Source organism: Cucurbita pepo, chromosome LG02 (genome assembly GCF_002806865.2).
Source record: "Cucurbita pepo subsp. pepo cultivar mu-cu-16 chromosome LG02, ASM280686v2, whole genome shotgun sequence".
Taxonomy (NCBI): domain Eukaryota; kingdom Viridiplantae; phylum Streptophyta; class Magnoliopsida; order Cucurbitales; family Cucurbitaceae; genus Cucurbita; species Cucurbita pepo.
In genome coordinates this window covers 682,086-700,961 of record NC_036639.1, presented here as the reverse complement: position 1 = coordinate 700,961, position 18,876 = coordinate 682,086, and the positions used below count along the sequence as shown (strand labels likewise).

The 18,876-nt window shown below is 36.3% G+C and overlaps 2 protein-coding genes, 1 long non-coding RNA gene and 1 pseudogene across 4 annotated transcripts in view; 1 reads left to right on the top strand and 3 right to left on the bottom strand.

The window, feature by feature from the left end:
* Window positions 1–126: 126 nt before the first annotated feature.
* On the bottom strand, window positions 127–3,816 carry LOC111788002 (probable protein phosphatase 2C 55). The gene is made up of 5 exons (XM_023668132.1): window positions 3,623–3,816; window positions 2,199–3,103; window positions 1,423–1,747; window positions 837–986; window positions 127–637 (listed from the first exon to the last, which is right to left on the bottom strand). The coding sequence occupies exons 2-5, from the start codon at window positions 2,936–2,938 to the stop codon at window positions 341–343; spliced, it is 1,512 nt and encodes a 503-aa protein (XP_023523900.1). The 5' UTR covers window positions 2,939–3,103; window positions 3,623–3,816; the 3' UTR covers window positions 127–340.
* A 1,954-nt stretch (window positions 3,817–5,770) lies between these two features.
* Window positions 5,771–9,011, bottom strand: LOC111788003 (annotated as a pseudogene).
* Window positions 9,012–12,798: 3,787 nt separating this feature from the next.
* Window positions 12,799–14,847, bottom strand: LOC111789176. The gene is made up of 3 exons (XR_002814281.1): window positions 14,631–14,847; window positions 13,922–14,141; window positions 12,799–13,636 (listed from the first exon to the last, which is right to left on the bottom strand). It is a non-coding gene; the product is annotated as an uncharacterized LOC111789176 (long non-coding RNA).
* Window positions 14,848–15,556: 709 nt separating this feature from the next.
* LOC111788664 (COP9 signalosome complex subunit 4-like) overlaps window positions 15,557–18,876 on the top strand; it is a 6,284-nt gene continuing 2,964 nt past the window's right edge. The window contains exons 1-6 of one of the 2 annotated variants that reach the window (XR_002814196.1): window positions 15,557–15,922; window positions 16,035–16,186; window positions 16,635–16,738; window positions 16,843–16,903; window positions 17,908–18,000; window positions 18,097–18,197. Coding sequence is in view for 1 of the 2 variants with exons in the window: in XM_023669090.1 (XP_023524858.1) it covers window positions 15,793–15,922; window positions 16,035–16,186; window positions 16,635–16,738; window positions 16,843–16,903; window positions 17,908–18,000; window positions 18,097–18,197 (641 nt within the window). In the remaining variant the exon portion in view is untranslated. The remainder of the gene's footprint in view (window positions 15,923–16,034; window positions 16,187–16,634; window positions 16,739–16,842; window positions 16,904–17,907; window positions 18,001–18,096; window positions 18,198–18,876) is intronic. The other variant, XM_023669090.1, reaches the window with a different exon arrangement.

The window sequence follows — 18,876 nt, the reverse complement described above, 5'->3', positions numbered from 1 at the left end:
AAAAAAAAAAAAAAAAAAAAAAAAAAAAAAAAAAANAAAAAAAAAAAAAAAAAAAAAAAGCCTTAGCATTGGTCTTGTTCGTTCACTTAATGTATCAGATGAGCACAGAAAGGATTCAGATGGAAGTAGAAAGCAGAGAAACAACCGCTCAAACCTGGGGATGGCTCACGCCCCTGATTTTTTTCACTTACAAAAGAGGTCATCCACTCTTCAACATGTAAAGAGTTGAGATAGTTCAATGAAATGCTTTGATACAATAAGCAATGTCAATGTTTATATGCTGCAAAGATTATATACAGAAACGTGGGGATGAAAGTATGCGAGAAGACGTTCAGGACACTCACTTGTCGTTGGAGCTGGCAACATATGACACGACGACGGTAATGTCGTCAAGCTTGCCTCCGTAGTACCGAAACCCAGCATCTTGAGCAGCAGTGGAGAAAGGTGTTTGTCGGTCTTTATCTTGAGCTCGCTGGCGTGCAAGAGCAGCTATCTTCTGGGCAGTCACCTGAGAGCCTAAGCCAGCTCTCATGGCATGAACCACCACTGCGGTGATCTCGTTGTTGTACAAGTTATCAAAGAGTCCATCAGTGCCAGCAATTATGACATCTCCAGGAGCAACAGGGACGGAGAAGACCTGAATCAGTTTTGATAATCCCATCATCATCAAGTTAAGGTTATTGCCAAGAAATTCCAATACTCTCAATTTTGGGAGGTTGCTAACTCTACTCTCTCTCGTTCGGAAAAATCACGAAGCAACTACTGTAGGTACAAACAAAAGTACCAGGAACGGGAACGACAACTACAGACACAGAGAAGCTGGTGAGAATACTGACCTGTCCAGAGCTAGGTAAATCGCCATTGTTTCCACTCTCCAATTGAAAGGTGAAGTTAAAATCATGCTGCTGCACAGGAGATCTGAATATTGTGCATCCGTCTCTAACGACCATAAATCCACTGTCTCCTAAATTGATTGCATGGAGCCCCTGCAATAAAAAGTAAAAATAAAAATAAAAACTACACGAGATATGAGCAAGTACTTGCACAGAAACCAGCTAAAATTATTGATAGATATAATTATATTATATAGGGAAGTATCAAGCTCCACCTCACTAAACTATGGGAAAATTTTAAATGTTGTAGCAAGCACTAGAAGACATCAAAGAGTTCTTCTCTTGTTATATATTCCATCCAAAAGATCAAACTAGGACGACTTAGGCTATACTTAAATAGAAACCTCCAGAAATTATTTTGGTCAAAGAAAGAAAAATTATAATGAAACAACAAATCAAGGATCTGAAAATTGAAAACAGAGAGTTTGGTCTTGATAAAATAAGATCAGACTCCCAACTTTCAAAACCTAAAACAACTTGCCTATATTTGAACTTACAAAGAATGATGGTCTCAAGTGAAACAACATACTTGTTCTGTAAGCGCTATGATACAAGCAGTGGAGGAGCCTTTGGCTTTTGTTTTCGAGTGAGCCTTCTCCAAGACTCTAGCTGGATCAATTGAGCCCTTGGGCTCCTCTTGAACTGCATTAACTGAATTAGACATGAGTTCTCGGGAATACTGTCCAGCATCAACACCAAGATCTGCCCAACCACCCACACCATCAGCCACCCCTATAGCTTGTTCATCCACACAAATAAAGTGAGCGTCCTCTCCACCAGTATCTTCTTTATCAGGGTGGGGCAGATAGCAAGACCCAGAAACCAGTTTCATTGATTTGCCTTTCGGAATCTTTCTGTGAAGAATATAGTAGGAAATTTAGAGCAAAGAAGAACACTTGCATTCAAACTGATACTGTCACTTAAAAGTGTGAAGAGCGGTATCACAGCATACTTTGTGCCGGCAATCTTGAAGAGTTCCATAATGAGATCCAAAAACAACGAAGCACCATAGGGTACAATATTGGAATATTGAAAAAAAAAATTAAAAAAAAAAACAGATTCATTTTGACAGGAAAAGAAAAAACCACAAATGTTCATTAAGCACGGACAACAGGCTATGATTCACATTTCACCCTCAACAATTGGATCTATAAGAATGGGACGACCAAAGAACAAGTTCAATTGACAATAATATTCAAAACATTCAATCTGGTAAGTTTAAACCGAAGTTGTGATGTAATTTAAACTAAGCATATAGACTATAATATTTTCATTTTAAACCAAGGAATCAGGTGGAGAACATACTGTGCGGATGAATCGGTAGAGTTAGCAAGTTGTTCCTCCCGTGCAGAATTATCAAATGATAAATTGGGGGCAGAACCAGCAGCTAGGGAAGAAGTGGACGAACTATGAAGATCCCTTGCTCCCAACCCAGCATGTAGGTAACTGCTGCAAAACCTTTTTGCAACATTGTATGTAAAGTATCCATATATCACATTATTGCTAGGCTGCTCCTGATTTTTCAAACTCATGCTGGCTTTTGGGCAGCAATCAACGCTTCTTTTGTTGAAACAAATACTAGGACTGATCGCTGGAGGAGAGGTGCGTGCAATCCTGAAACTTAGATTCTCGAGAGAACATTCACCAAGTCCAGCTCTAGAACCACAAGCAGCCATTGGTTTGTCTTGAAACTTGCTGCGAGTTGAATATTGATTGGATTCAGCAATGGCACAATCAATGTGATACCCACAGGTCTGTAACGCAGGGCCTGACACAGAAGGAATAGAAAATGTGCGAGAAATTGCTCCAAGAACAGAGATATTCCTCCTACTATTAACTAGCTCTGAACTAGCACCAGAAATAGTGCCAGGTCTTAAGAGTGCATGCAATTCTGTGAGTGAGGAATAAGGTACTGAGTGCAACAGGCTCGAACTGCCACACAAGAGTTTCTGTTGCCCAAAAAGAAACTCCAGTGAACTTTTAAATCCACCTTCCCACCCTAGAAAGTGAACCGGTGCTCGTAGTTTTGACATATAGGATGGCATATTAGCCCCTTAAACAGAAGGGCCTCTCTTTGATTCTTTTCCTGCACAGGATGCAACCACTACAACTTTGTGTGAGAAAGAATAACATTCCTCCCAGCACATCTATCTTCAGAGTACTTCACACATGGTACTTTCCCTGATCAGTATGCCAATATGTTCCAGAACCTGCCCAGTTAAAAGTTCAGTAAATGAGTACAGAAATACGAGCAAGTCTACTTCAAATCTTTTTAATTTGAGTCCAAAAACCTGTGTGGATGGAGATTCAAACTTTATACATCCTATGCTCGGGGCAAGTTTATTTCAAACTTAATCAATGTAAAACCCCATATAAAATCACCATCACATTTCAACTCCACTTATCAAATAGTTTTCTTTCTCCTTAAGAGAACATTCATCCAAGAACTAATTGAACGATGAAACGTACTGGACCGATCCTTAAATAGCGTAAATATCCATGTCGTTAACACAAAAATGAAGATAAACCATAACTCACGTATTCAAAAATGATACCAAAAATGTATAAACTCGCCGAAAATACGGAAAAGGCGAGAATAAAATGACAACAACGGGAACCTCACTCTCCCAGTTCAATCACATAACAACTAAATCGAAACCCTAATTCTAGCAACCTGAATCGCACACAACATCTCAAAATTTTCCATAGAGCAAAATCAAAGAACAAACCTTCCAAATTCGATACGAGCTCGTACCCTGTGTAGCACCTTCCCTGTGAACAGAATTGATAGAAGAGAGTTAAGATGATGGAATCCAGGAATTTCTATGGATGCGGACGCTAAGTAAAAACCCTAACGCTCGAATTTATTCGAATTTGCAATTATCTTATATATATATAACGAAGTCAAGATTTATTATATTAACACGCTCGGCGATGGGTCGTTTGACCGGTCTTGACACTGGATTGAGAGGGATAAATCGTGTTATTTACGAAAATGCCATTCATCCTCATCGGTGGGTTTCGAACCTCGGTGGGGGTATTTTGGTAACTGCGATAGCCAATCCCCAGGTCGTCTTTTGCCCGTTATTAGTGGCCAAGACGTCTGGTTGCTTAGGGAACGACCATTAGAAGGAGGCTAATTATATATATATATATATATATATATATATATATTTTTTATAAAAATAGTAATAATGGTAAAAATAAATTTTAATTTTTTTAAAAAAAGTTGAATGGTCCACCAAAATAAAAAGTGTATTTTTTAGATTTTTTAAAGTTTAATAAAGATATTTTAATTAATTTAGCTAATTTTAAATATTACATTATAAAAATGTAAATTTAGTTTGGATAAGTTTTTGTTACTAATAAAAACTAAATTATTGTAAATTTGAAAGTATAGAAACTAAATTAATGCTTATTAAGATTGTCAAATTTAAAAGTATAAATACTAAATTATTGCTTGATAAAATTCAAGAATTAATTTATTAAAGTTACATGTTTTTTTTAATTGTTTAAAGGACTTTTTATTTTTTAAATTTTTTAAAAAAATTAAGGATATTAAGAAAATTTTAAATTTTTAAAACATATAAGGATATTTTTAAAATAAAATATCAAAATTTTCAATCGGACCCAATTGTATTCTTAATTTTTGTTAAGTTTAAAAGTATTTTTAAAAAATTTTAAATGTTTATTACTTTTATTAATTTAGCATAAAATTAAAATAGAAGCTCAACATTGTTAAACCAGCTATAATTAATAAATATCAATAACCAAAAATAAAAAGAAAATATGGATGACTGATATGGCAACGACGTCGTTTCCTAGATGGAGTGCCTTTTCTTCTGGAATTCTGCAGACCCTCAGCAAGTGACGCACTGCAATGAATAATACAATAATGAGAAAGAAAATAATAATTATAAAAAAAATAATAATAATAAAAAAAAAAACTATTATTGGCAGAGCTGTTGGCCGGTTTTATCATCATTTATTCCTATCCGATCCGTAATTATCCATTTAAAAAAATTAAATGATGTCCAGAGAATTATTGAAGTAATTAGCGTTATTTCTGCTTCGTCCTTAAAGATTTCCCTATTAAGTTTTTTTTTTCTTCCTTTTTTTAAAGTTTGACGTCATAATTACAACGCAGCTTTAATGATTTCCCATTTTAGATATGTATTTTTAATAAAATGTAAAATTTGTATTAATTTGAAGTTAATTTTTATTATAGAAAAGAAATATCATTTAGAAAATTTAATTTTCGTAAAATTTGACATAAAAGTATTAAACTTTATAATTATGTTAGTCAATGAAGAATAGGTATATAAAATAATAGTGGATGCATTAAAAACAGCGTGAGATGAATAGGTGCAATATGATTAAATTATTTTATCAAACTCTCTATTATTTATGTCACATTATGCTGATTTATTATTGATATTCTTCATTTAAAAATAATAATAACAAGGTGGATGATAACAGTATAAGCAACCAAGCCCAAAACATGTAACTAAATTTATAAGGACAAAGTTAGAATTGGATTCAAGTTTTCAAACCATACGAATGGATTTTGTAACTACCCAGTTAGGTCACTGTGACATACACAAACAATGACAGTTCGGCGGGCGACGGATGGGGCGGCAACCACCGTGGAGATGGACGGACCTATGAGGCAAGGAGTCGGTGGAGGACCACCTCAGCCAACTCATCTCATTAAATATAGTTTGACGGTCTGACCAATGGACCAGATCGGAACTTGGACCACCGGGAATCGACAAGTCAAATGAACAGAACCATTATGAACATTAATGTTCAAGTACCAATTTGTTGAAAACCTCACCGCAATTGAAGCCCCGATGTCACCTTCCACAGAGACAATCTCGGGAAAGTTACCTTTTCAAAATTTCAACTCTTTAATTGGAGCTAGCTCCGATTACAAACATTCAAGGGTGTTGGCCGAAATCATATGTAATCTGAAGGAGAATATGTATGAAACATGGGTTATATGTCTAAACGAACCTGATTTATTTCCAGATCCTATCACCAACAAAATTCAACTAACTTACCTCGAACAGCGAGCAAAAATTTACATTAATTACACATGGTGAGAGTAAAAAGAAAAGAATGCATGGCTTTGTGTCTGACCTCCATATAAGAATATGAGCAGTTCCAGACAGCAATCAACGGTCGAAACTTCAATGCTTTTCATCTTGATCCCAAGCGTCGCCGGAGGGGCTTCCATTGCCACTTCCGCCGCAGGCGTCTGAAGCTGCAACGGGGTAACCAGACCCACCACCCATGGAAGCAATCAAAGCCGAGAATCTACTTGCAGAGGCCCCACCACCGCCTAAGCCAAGACCAAGAAGATCTCTCGTCATGGGCTGACTTCCAAACGAGCAAAATGGGCCTCCAGCCATCATCAAACCAGAACCGTCAGGTCCGGATGGGAGATCAAGCCCTACACCAGCCGTTAACGAAGAGCCATTCCGGTGATCTCGGTTCAAATTCCTACTCCATTGAATAGTGGCAGAGGTATCTTGACCAGTCGAAGAAGTGGCCATCCCAAAGCCACGGAACAACGACGGATTAGACGCTGTTGCCCCCATTTCTGCTGCCTTCTGCAGCAGGGCGGTGGCAGACATGGCTGCCGGTTGAGTGGACCACGTGTACTGCAGACGATCTTGGTCAGATGGGGCAAAGTGGGAGGATCCTTTAGAGGAAAGATAGAGAGATGTGGAGAGAGAGAGCGACGTGGGATTAACTGCGGAAGCAGAAGGGCGAATAGAGGCGCAATCGTAGGGTACTATTGACGCGGGTAAACTGGGTGGTGGTAATGTTGGGGATATCTGGGTCGTCCCTGAAATTGACGCAGAAGGGGCAAAAACAGTACAATTTCCAAACACATTGTTTGAGCTACTGCCGTTAGCGCTTGCATTTGTGGTACTATTGACAGACGCGGAGGTCAAGCATGTCGTCGCTGCAGGCGTTGAAACAGATGGAAGTCTTATCGGATTATCAGCTAGCTCTGTAAACCAACAACAATCTGTCAAATCTTCGTGGAACTCAATGGGGGGTAGAGCATGAGAATCAACAAAAGCAAGCTAATTAATGAATCAAAAGCAGGTCAAAGAATTTGAGAATTGAATACGAAAGGGCAGAATAAAAAAGAAAAACTAGTTTGGTAGAATGCTGCGATCAGAAAGAGAGAGAGAAAGGTGGAACAGAAACTTTTCTAGCTAATTGTTTATTGTAAATGATGAACAGCTTGAACTTAAAATGAAAAGCACTTTTGGAAGTAAAAGGGAAGGGAATAATGGCGACTTTTTTCCAGTAAGCCCTCTTTCTCCCTTCCCACTATCCTCGTTCTTTGAGCTTCTTTGTCATCCATGCAACAATTACCCGTGAATGAGCAGTACTACACAATCATGAAGTGCAACTAAAGGGGGAAAACAAAATAAAAAAAAAAAAGAGAAAGGACTCGCAAACAACAATGGATCAAAAAAGGTTTCATTTGACACGATTAGCCTCTTAATTACACATTATTGAACAAACGCACGCAAGTCGTGATAAATGTGGAGTTTATCGAAAAAAAATTAACCAAAACATTACATAGAATGACGTTGATTTAGATGATTTTGCCATGACTAATATAATACCTGAGCTGTGAATCGATAAAGCCGGAGAAACCACCGTGGTCGACGGTGTTAGCGGCGGCGGAGGAGGCGAAGTCACGGCCGCTTTTGAAGTGGTGGATTCCTTTCCTTCATAGTTTTGAACTGCTAGGGTTTGAGCACGAGCACTTTCCTCCGCCAATACATCGCAAAAGGCTCGATGTGTAATAAAGCTATCCCTCCTTCAAGTAACAGAACAAATTTCAACCGAAAAGATAAATAATGAAGCGATGATTTCTAGGCATCCATCCATCCAACACAGAGGAAAAGGGAAAAGGGAAAAGGGAAAATTGGATTGGGAAGAAGAAATGGAAGAGGAAAGCAAAATAGGGATTGAAAAGGAAGAAGAAATGGAATTAAAAACAAAATGGGGGATTCTTGAGAGTAATCCAAGCTTCTCCTNAAAGTGCCGCAATCGCATTTGTACTCTCGAGTTCCGCAAGTTTTCATGTGCGCTTTCCAATCGGATTGTACGGCGTATTTCTTCGAGCATCTCTCGCACTTCCATTTCTTCTCGCCGTGCTTTCTACAGAAATGCTTCTTTATTCCAGTGAGATCGCCAAGCGCTCTCGCCGGGTTATGGTGGACGCAGGAAGGTTCCGGGCAAACATAGACGCGCTTACGAACCTCATTGCTAGTCCGCTGTCGGAGCTTCCACGGAAGGTTGTGGCCTCGCCGGTGAAGCTGCAGGTTTTGGTCCCGCTGGAAACCTTTGTTGCAGATCTCGCATACGAACCGGTTAGTCGCCAGTAAACTCTCCGGCGACAAAGCAATCACCTCCGCCGCCGGATCTGAAAAACAGAAATAATCAAATCTAAATATCATATCGGAAGCCAAAAGCGACTGAAACCACTCAAATAATCTGTCCGATTGCCTTTTAATTCCCTTACCTGGCATTCCAGGCAGGTTCCGTTTCTTCTTCGTCGGAGCCACCACCGCCACTGGTTCAATATAACCTGAAGAAGATAAACCAGCATCTCTGGAAACCTCAACCGGGGAAGAATTTTCCAAATCAACCATCTCGCATATAACCCCGACGAAAATATAGTTTTAGGCTTTTAGCTTCACCGAAAGTTCAGCCACACAGTCGGTTGATGAAACTAACTATTCCAAATCAATTCTAACAGAAAATACAGCTCTCTATTGAATAATCAATACAACAGCTCGAATACCACTCCACCACTATGCGGTGTCCGAATTGTGAATGTTATGAAAATTGAAAGGATGAACTGAACCTAAAAGCCTTGGGACCGTCTGAATTTACAGTCCATTTGGTATAATCTAACTAGTTCTCAGAGAATGTGCAAATGAAAACTGAAATCTACATGGCAGATTGCACCGGAAGGTGGACGGAATACCAGTGCGCCTAAGGCGGCGGTATCTGAGTTTGCCCTTAACTGAGTAGAAAAGGCCAAAATGCCTAGAGAGAGAGAGAGAGATAGAGAGAGAAGAGAAGTAGTGGAATAAAAATCAGAGGAAAATAATTAAAAAGTAGTTAAAGCGGCGCCAGTTAACCGTGGTTAGCTAATGACTTGTGTCGCGGTAACCATGGTTAAGAGGGACGCCTGAGCCGAGCTCCCTCCTAATCCTTCCGGCAGCCGATGGAAATCTATCCATCCACGTGTCGTAATCTGCTAGGTGATAACATTTGTCGGGGAAAATCGGACTAGGCGGTGCTTGTCGTCTAGCTATTTTTTTTCCTTTTAATTTCTTGTCTTTCACATACTCTATTCTTGTAGTCTACTGAATCTTTCTTTACAAATTCATAACTGAAATGACAATACTACCCCTAATTGCCATCCCCAAATCCCACAAATTCTTTCTATTTTCTTTTAAAATGAGTCATTCTTTTTATTCAAAATTGTCAATTACTTCATTTTGTACCTTTTTTCTCTAAATTCTTTAATTATCTACAAATTAAGAAAATAGCTCAAATATATCAAATTTATTAAATAATAATAATTTTAATATTTACCAATTAAATTACTAAAATTATTATTATTATTTAAAAAAAAAAAAAGGGCCCGAGGGAAGGATGGTGGCATGACGTAAATATCATGAAGTCGGGGGCTATTTGGGACAGAGTGAAGGTGTTTTTTTAAAGTGAAGTACGGATAGAATACGAGCTAACACTACAGAGAGCACTCACTTACTCTACACGTGCTTGAAATTCGTGTCCACGGGGCTATGAGCAAGGGTCGAGACCACGGGGCTATGGTGGGGACGAGCGCAGTGGAACGTTCAGATTATGATGCAACGTAGATGTACGATCATTCAAATCACAGGGGCGGTTCCATTTTGAAGGTCGTGCTTTCGGTTGTAGGGTAAAGAATGTGTTTAAAAAGGGCAAGGATTGTTTTGTCCTTTTGTGTCTCTGAGGACTCCAATATCCAATATCCAATATGGACAAAGGCCACCTGCCTTTTTCAAATATTTAAATCATTACCACTTCTGCCCTTTTTCTCTCCGCCGCCCCCGCGTCCGGCTGCCGGCGGTCTCTCTCTCTCTCTCTCTCTCTTTATTTTATTATTTTATTTTTTTATGGCGGTGAAAATATCCATATTTTAATACTAATAAAAATATAGACATGAAAATAATTTTATTGTTATCAATCAAAATATATATATATTTTTTTTACAAAATATTAGTTAAAAATTAAAATCTTATTTCTAGCCCAAGGTAAAAAGGATTTGACACTGCAAAGAACATGAGGCTATTAGACGTGCAACTATAGACAATATGTTTAGACAAACGTGACCGTGACACAAGGGATATTTTAATTTACCTTTATTTTGTGTTTTTTTTTTTTTTTTGGTGAAATTTTTTTGGTTTTAATTGGTAAAATGATTTGAAAATGGTGGTACTTTTGAACCATGTTCCGTGAGCCTTTTTGCTTCTTCAATAATGGTTAAAGAATCGGGGTTTGAGTGGAGGGTAGAAAATTGGGTAAAATTCTAGAATTTTGTGCACTTTTAAATTTTGTTATAAAAATAAGAATTTAGATTACCCAGTTTCATGTCATCGATGCTTTATCTAAATTATTATGATGTGACAGAAAATTAGTAAATATCATCTATTAAAAGGGTCAATAATTGAGGCTTCATACAAAAATAATATATATGACATTATTGAAAATAAAAATTTGAAATAATTGTGGATTTTAATTTAAATAAGTGTGTTTTATAACATATACTGGTAGTTGTAAAACTAAGTATTAGGTTAAATGATTTATAATAAATTAATTTTAACACGTTTTGTATAATTATTACTTTAGAATATCATATAATTATAATATATTGTATTGTATAATAATATCTTAATTTAAAAATAAATAAATAACCAATCTGAGACAATATATTAATGCTTCAATTTTTTATAATTCTTCAAATTACAAATTTAAATGATGGGGACTTATATTTATTAAAATAATGTCTCGTAGACCTATAACTATGGTAATATCTAACATGAAGTATAAAAATTAATAATATCTAACATGAAAATGCTTATTCTATATGAAATTTATTAATATTGATTTTGTTGATGAATTTGTAGTGGAAGTATAAACTGAGTATCCAATGTGGAATTTGTCATTTATAAGTATGAACACACTGATTTTAAATTCCACAAGATTTTACACGTTGATTATTTTATTATGTTATGGTCGCCGTTTATAATTGAAAGATAATTATACTAATATAATTATAATTTATTCACGTGGACCAACTTGTGAGTTCAGATTTCATAAGAATGGAGACAAAATTTGACCCATTTTCTATGCTTTTTTTTATTTAGTTGAGATTAGGCACATAGACGTAGTCATCACTAATATTCAAATTTAATTTTTATACTAACTTTAACCGTTTCTAATATTAGTTTATTGTTAGCTTTTTTATAAATAAAAAAAATCTAAAATTTGAAAGTATATTTTCTTAGATGAAAATTATTATTATTATTTTACCCATTTGCCAAATTTCATAAAAAAAAAAAAAAAAAAAAAAAAAAAAAAAAAAAAAAAAAANGCCTATAAAATTAATTTTAAATTTTATTGAAAGCACAAAGATCGAGAACAGAGACCAAAATAATATTTTAACCTACAAATTTAATAGTTGTAAGTAAAATATGTAACCTTTAGTAATGAGTTAGGCACGATTTGAAATTGTGAACAAAAAAAATCTTGTCTATTTGGTTAGGCAATCAAAAGTGGTGTCAATAATTATTTAAAATCACTAAAAAGTGACATCAGAAAGAACTGGTTTCAAATACACTAATAGAAAAAGTACTTGAAAGAAAGAAAGAAGAAAGAAACACATGAAAATTAAAACTAAAAAAGTTCACATTTTGAGGCTCTAAATTCTAATGGGGCCTAGCTCAACATTGACTACACAAAAATAAACAGCTGTAGGGGATGAGGAGTAGCACAATTTCAAAAGGCAAGAAGAGCAAAAGATGCACAAGTAATCATCACCTATTTGATTTGTCAATTAGATATCTTTGATGGCTTGTGGGACATAACTTCCAACTAAAAAAGCTTTCATCTTTCCATGCTCTTTACCTTCTTTTTTTCTTCTCATTTGTCATTATGGTGTTCATATAATGCATCTTACAGAGTCTAAGCCTATTCATGTAAAGGTCAATTATGTTACCAAGAGCTGAGAGAGTTTTGTCAATGAGAGGGAGGCTGATCAATTATTAATATTGACTACATTGTTCTTTTGTTTTTTTGTTTTTAAAGATAATTTTCTTTAGTGTTTTATATGCTTTATGAAATGTAAAATATTAATCATTTTAAGCCAGTTAATTGGCAACAGATAAGGCAGATGGTAGCTATGAACAGCTAACGACACTGCATGACATGTAGAATAAATGAAAATCTACCTATTTCTAACCAGGTCAGGAGGCCCAGGACCACTACTCTCCAGGCTCAACCGTGACAAAACCATCCCACATGGTGATGGAAGTTTATCTGGAAGGGAGAGACGAGCTTCATATTAGGTTTGGTTGATGATGATCTACCATTCAAGAGATTACTAGATTCAAGGAGAGGTCCAACAGGTAATCATATAGTTTATAATTCAACCCAAGAATATAGTTGCTTATTGCTGCTTTTCTTTTTTTGTTCACGACTAAATCTCACTGGACAATTGTCTAATCCTACTACATTTAGTTGCCAAAAAATGTATAAGGTTTCTCACATCGGTTGAAAAGGAGAACGAAACATTTTTTATAAGGGTGTGGAAACCTCTCATTAACAGACGTGTTTTAAAACCTTGAGGAGAAGCCCATAAGGAAAAGCCCAAATAGAACAATATCCGTTACCAGTGGACTTGGACTATTACAAGATGGAAACTAGCTAATGCCATGCAAATTATTAATCGAGCAGGGAAAGTTGTGTAACCAGAGTCTGAGTTTGCAGTAGAATGAATAGAACAAACAAAAGCAAGATTGTGTCTCATACCAGAGTAGTATGTTGTCAATACACGAGTATCTGGAGCATAAGCACGAATCTCACTAGACATACTGCGAACAGAATCATAATGTTCCATATTCAATGGCTGCCATAGAAAGCTTGAAGTGGTCAGATTTTTTAAAGAATAGCAACAAACTGTAGTAAAATTCTGGGCAATCAGTCTAATAGATTTATCTGAAGAAATCATTCAAACTGATCATTTGATCACCGTACTACAGGCACTGAAATTCAATTCTAAACATATTCGACACTGATTTTTTTCAAATTCAACAACTATTTTTACAGTTAGAAGTTTTACAGATACAATATAATTGTTAGATCTCTAAAATGAATATTATTCCCAACATACTACAATAGTATAGCATGGGTATGTATTTTGGGTGACTGACCTCAATGATTATCCAACAACTAGCCTGCACACAACCACACCTGCACGCTTATTAGGGGAACAGCATATGAAACTTTGTTTGTCTAGTGACACTAACCGATCACCAGATGTGGAGCATAGATCACCAGAAAAAGCCTGCAAAATTCCAGCCATGCCAGAACCTCCCCAAGATAATTTTGGGCGCATAGCAATTTGAACACTTTCCCTCTCATTTCTCTAGCTGCCAAAAATTTATCCGCAAAGATGAGGCAGGTCTTGAAATTCCATGAATGATGCAAACAAAGGTCATCAAGAAAGAAAATTCCAAAGAACATACAAGTATTTAAACAATTGTCAGGTACAATCATTTGACAATATGTAAGCAAACAGGATATTCCTGGTTTCTCCGCATCAAGTTCGATTACTAGTTCCTGTTTTATTAGTTGGACTAATTAAGACATTATTCCGTGAATTAAGCTTGTTCATTAACCAATAAGCTGCAAATTATATACTATTTCGTACTTACATGTTCTAAACGCCTAGGCATTTCCTGAGGTCCAACGTTTTTTGTGCTTGGTATGCACCACACATCTACTAGCTCTGCCGTATTTAAGCTTCCAATATTCCATCCATAAGCAGTTCCTCCTCCAGCAACGCCCTCAACTCTGAAAGACTTCAGAAATCCTTCACAGAGTTCTCACGCAGGCAAAAACCAGATAACTCGAGAGCAATTGCAGAATCTGACGCTTTATATAATAGAAGGAAATCACTAATTAGATAGCAAGAGATCGAGAATTCCAGACGAAAAATAAATTCTACCATGCAATTATCCGAAATGAATATGAATTATACTCAGCGATGTGTTCGTATATCTACTAAATCTGCAATAAGCTGATGGTGAAGTTAACATTAACATGCACCGCTATCCGAAGCAATACGCAAGAGTAGATAAACCGCTTTATAAAATCAATCAATTGAGAGCACGAACTCAGTAATATATCCTAGTAAAGCATAAACAAACACATGAATGCCTAAACTCGCGGCAAAGAATCAATACTCCATACTACCGTATCAAAAGCAAAGGTCGACATCCTAATCCTACTTCTCGTCTCTATTTCCACCATTCTATAACTTCAATTTTGTCGAGATCAACGCGGATCATGAAACCGAAGGATTAAGGAAACCGTCGTAGATCATACTCGAGACCAAACGAAACCAATGGCGCCATTACTTACCGGTGTTGTCCATTTTCAGAGACGCCTGAGGTACAGAGCTTGCAGATTGAAGCGATTGTAAATCGTTTCCAGTTCAGTTTCAGATTATGGAGTGGAAAATCGTTTGACAGAGAAGATCGTGCTCCGAGACTGAAGAATGACTGCCTTGCCAATTACGGGAGGGAAAGTCGAAGAAGCGGGAAACTAGTACATCAAACTTCGCTTTGTGCCCATACTTCCATTACCTCGCGATCCAAATCGGCGATGAATTGAAATCGACATTGTCCGGTTTACAAATGTATTTAATATAATATTAAAAATATAATGTACATGTTTGAGAACAAATTTCTTTAAATAATAAACTGAAGTAATTGAGACGTGGATTATACTTGTGAGCATTTATTTGTGGTCTAATATGAAATTGTAATTAAAACATAAAATAAATTAATAATCAACTATATTAATTAACATTTAATATAAATTAATATTAACTTCACTAACTAACTGAACTCCATTAAAAAAATAATAATAAAGCACATGTAAGACACAATCGGGTCGATCACGTAATGAATCTTTGTCTCTCTCTAGATATCTCAAGATGGAGAGAAATGTGAAAGTAATAACCTTATGTTATGGTCGTGCCTCGACTTACAGCCTCAATGCTACCACTACTGTGCCGAATAAATGGAACCCTTCACGTTCAGTTCGAAGGGCGGAGAGACATCTCGACCCAACTATCATTATATCCTTGCAATCTAACTTCTCCGCCTTTTTCATTTCGCCCGTTGAATCTATCCCCTACTTTGTTTTTTCCGTGATGTCAGGTCCTACTTATGAAAGCTGATTAGACTCCCTATCTAAATTAGGTTGAAATTCCATAACTCCTACTAGCTCGAACCTCGAACCTGGTGCTCACACACAGCTTGGGCGGAAAAAAAATCGTTCCCATCAAGAATTACGAAATGACGAAATCCCCGTCATGTACACGTGCCGCTATATAATTGGCTGACAACCAACTATTCTTCATGCGCGCAGTAGAGAACGCTTGCGATCACGGATACCAAATAGAAGCAGTTCCCTCCATTGCAGGTGGCGGGATTGAGCCTGTGGAGGAGAGGGCAATCCCGCGACCTAGGGTTTCTAGTCTCGAAGCAGAAGGAAGAAGGCGAAACAGTGAATTGCCATGGAGAGTGCCTTTGCTAGCGCCTCTGCTATCTCAGACCAGAGGCGGAAGATTGAACAGTATAAGCACATTCTGTATGATGTTTTGTCGTTGAACGATATTGTTCAAACCAAGAAGTTTATCGATCACAGTTAGCTGCCTTACTTTTTCTTTAATACGTTGAAGTTTCTCTCCCAACTCATTCGTTTCGTTATTTTACCGCGAAGTTAGGGCAAATCATCTTGACGATTCTTGATATGCAGTACTATCCGGCGAAGTCCCGCTTGTAGTATCGCGGAGGCTCTTGCAGATTCTAGCACAAGATTTGGGGAACTTGGAGGTGGCGGCTCAGAAAGAGATTGCCCATTACATCCTCGCTCTGATTCAACCGCGCGTCGTCTCTTTCGAGGAGCAGGTTTAACTCTGGCATTATTCTTTTATATGCTTTTGGAACGATGTTTCTCAATTATGGAATGACAACCAATCACATTGTCATTTCTCACTCAATTGAAATGGGAGCCTGGCCTTGTCATCCGTATTATGACCCTTCTAAATGGTGTTTATATTCTTGCTGTCTTAATTTTAATTATATCTGAAAGAAATAGAGCCACGAGTGTTCTTTGGTTTACATTGGAATTGAATGCGTAAACCTATTTTCATTCTTCCATTAACGGAATGGAGGGGGACGAGTATAGTTATATTGAAATCAGCAATATCACTTATTTAAAATAAATACGTTTAATATCTGTTCGGTTCTTTTGTTCTTCTCTCACAGTGCTCTGAGTGTGGTTAAGGGCTGCAGTTTACTACTTCTTTTGGCTATGGATCCATAGACGAAGTAAATAATGTTCCGTGAGTTGCAGGTGTTGATTCTTCGGGAGAAGCTTGCTGAATTGTATGAAACAGAGCAACAATGGTCAAAAGCCGCTCGGATGCTCAGTGGCATCGATCTAGATTCTGGAATGAGGTATAACACCCATTTTTCTTTCAACTTCTTTTGTGAAAATAGGGTTATATATATTTTAAACTCTTGTCTCTTCAGTTACTATAATTCTTTATGGTCTCTGTCAGAGTGATTGACGAGTCTTACCGGTTGTCAAAATGTGTTCGAATTGCTCGTTTATACCTTGAGGTACAATTTATTTCTGTTATTGCAGTTTATCTTATGATGGCATTTATAACAAATGGCTATGTGTGAGTTGTGGCAATTTGCTATTACGTTGTATAAAAGCATTATATGAATATGGTGGAGGACATTTGATATGGTAATCCTAGCCAATTGGATCTAAGAACTCTCATAACTCATGGATAGGCAAACCCTAGATCCCGAATGCTAAAACTCCAAATTAAGTTGATTTCATTCCAAATGATTAGGAATTTGATCTAACAACCTTATTGAAGAATAAGACTCTAGATTTAAATATCCAAGAACCCAAAAATGATTAGGAATCACCCCCAAAGAAAAGTAAGATTCAGATTACCTTGTTGATCAAATATTTTAAAGCAAGAACACTTGTTTGAAATTCAAATCACTCCACAAGTAAGATCGATCATGTCAAGCTTGAATGATTCTAAGCATGTTACCTGATCTACATAGAATTGCAAATAAACTTAGCTCTTGGCTAAAAGAAAGTACAAAAGCTCTTTTTACTACATTTTTCCAAGTTTGGTTTACAAAGATAACATCACTTTATATAGCCTCACAAGAAAACCCTTAACCTTCCATGAGGCATTTCAAGAGTTGTAACTTATGACCATAGTTCGACGCTATGTAAATATAACAGTAATTAGAAAGTCTTAAAGTATATTAATGAAACATCATAACTCTAGATTATTATCTACACTAAATTTGTAACCATCCAAGAATAGATGAAGCTTGATTTTTCTTTAATGTGGCATGAATTGCAACTTGAATTTATCTTGTGATAATTTGAACAACATTTTTCTTCATTTTTTCCTCGAGAGTTCATATTGTATGATTGAGATGTTTTGGTTCATATCAGTATTGGTGTTAGGTTGCATTGAATGAATGATATAATCTGGAAAATTGTTTAATGTTTATACTTACGTGGACAAGGAAGTTCATTTAGCCTTAGATACTTGAGCACTTGTATTGCTCAATTTCTTCTTTGACAGGATGATGATGCTGTTAACGCTGAGGCGTTTATTAATAAAGCTTCATTCTTGGTTAGCTATAGTCAGCATGAAGTCCTGAATTTACAGTACAAGGTTAGAAATGCTTTTTGTTTCTTGATGACATTAACTTAAGAATGGCATTATAGGTATTCTTCTGTCTTTTAATCCCCTCCTCCTTCATTGTCGCAGGTTTGCTATGCTAGGATCTTAGACTTGAAAAGGAAGTTCTTGGAAGCAGCACTGCGTTATTATGATATTTCTCAAATTGAAAAGAGACAAATAGGAGATGAGTATGTAAAATTTAAAATTATTTTTCATGGAATATAAATGTTGTTTAGATTTGTTAAACAACCATTATTGACTGATATACTGGTCTTTAGGACAACGATCTTAAGTGTTTGCACCCTTTTTGAAAGTGTCTTTATTTTTACATTTCTTCCAGTTCTTAAGCATCAAGTCTCTGCATTCTTGACATTTTCTGTACTTTTGATCCACTTTAGAAATTGCCAGCTTGCATTTTATTATTTAAAAAATGCATTTTATTAGGTTTGCTACTAATAAGCATTTTACATTTCTGTCTCCTTTGTAAATAGTTTCAAAAATATTAATTGACCAAAGTTAACATGAAGAGATTTGTTTTTTTTTCCCCCTATATTCATGCCTTGATATGTCTCAAAGATTATCATTTTCACCTGTCCTTATAAGTTTACAGTGGAACTGCCAAATTGCGATGATACTGATATAATATTAATTGTGTTTGTTATCATGAACGTTGAACAATTTTGTGGACTTGGTCCGAAAATTTCATAAATTTATTGTGAAGATAGTCCACTTTTATTGATTGTCCTATAATATTTGATCCTTCTATACCTTATGCCTTCAACTATTTTTTTTAGAATTTATATCAGATAGTCTGCTTGGAGCTATTAACCTCAAACTTTACTGCCTTGTTTGCATGCACCCCCCCCC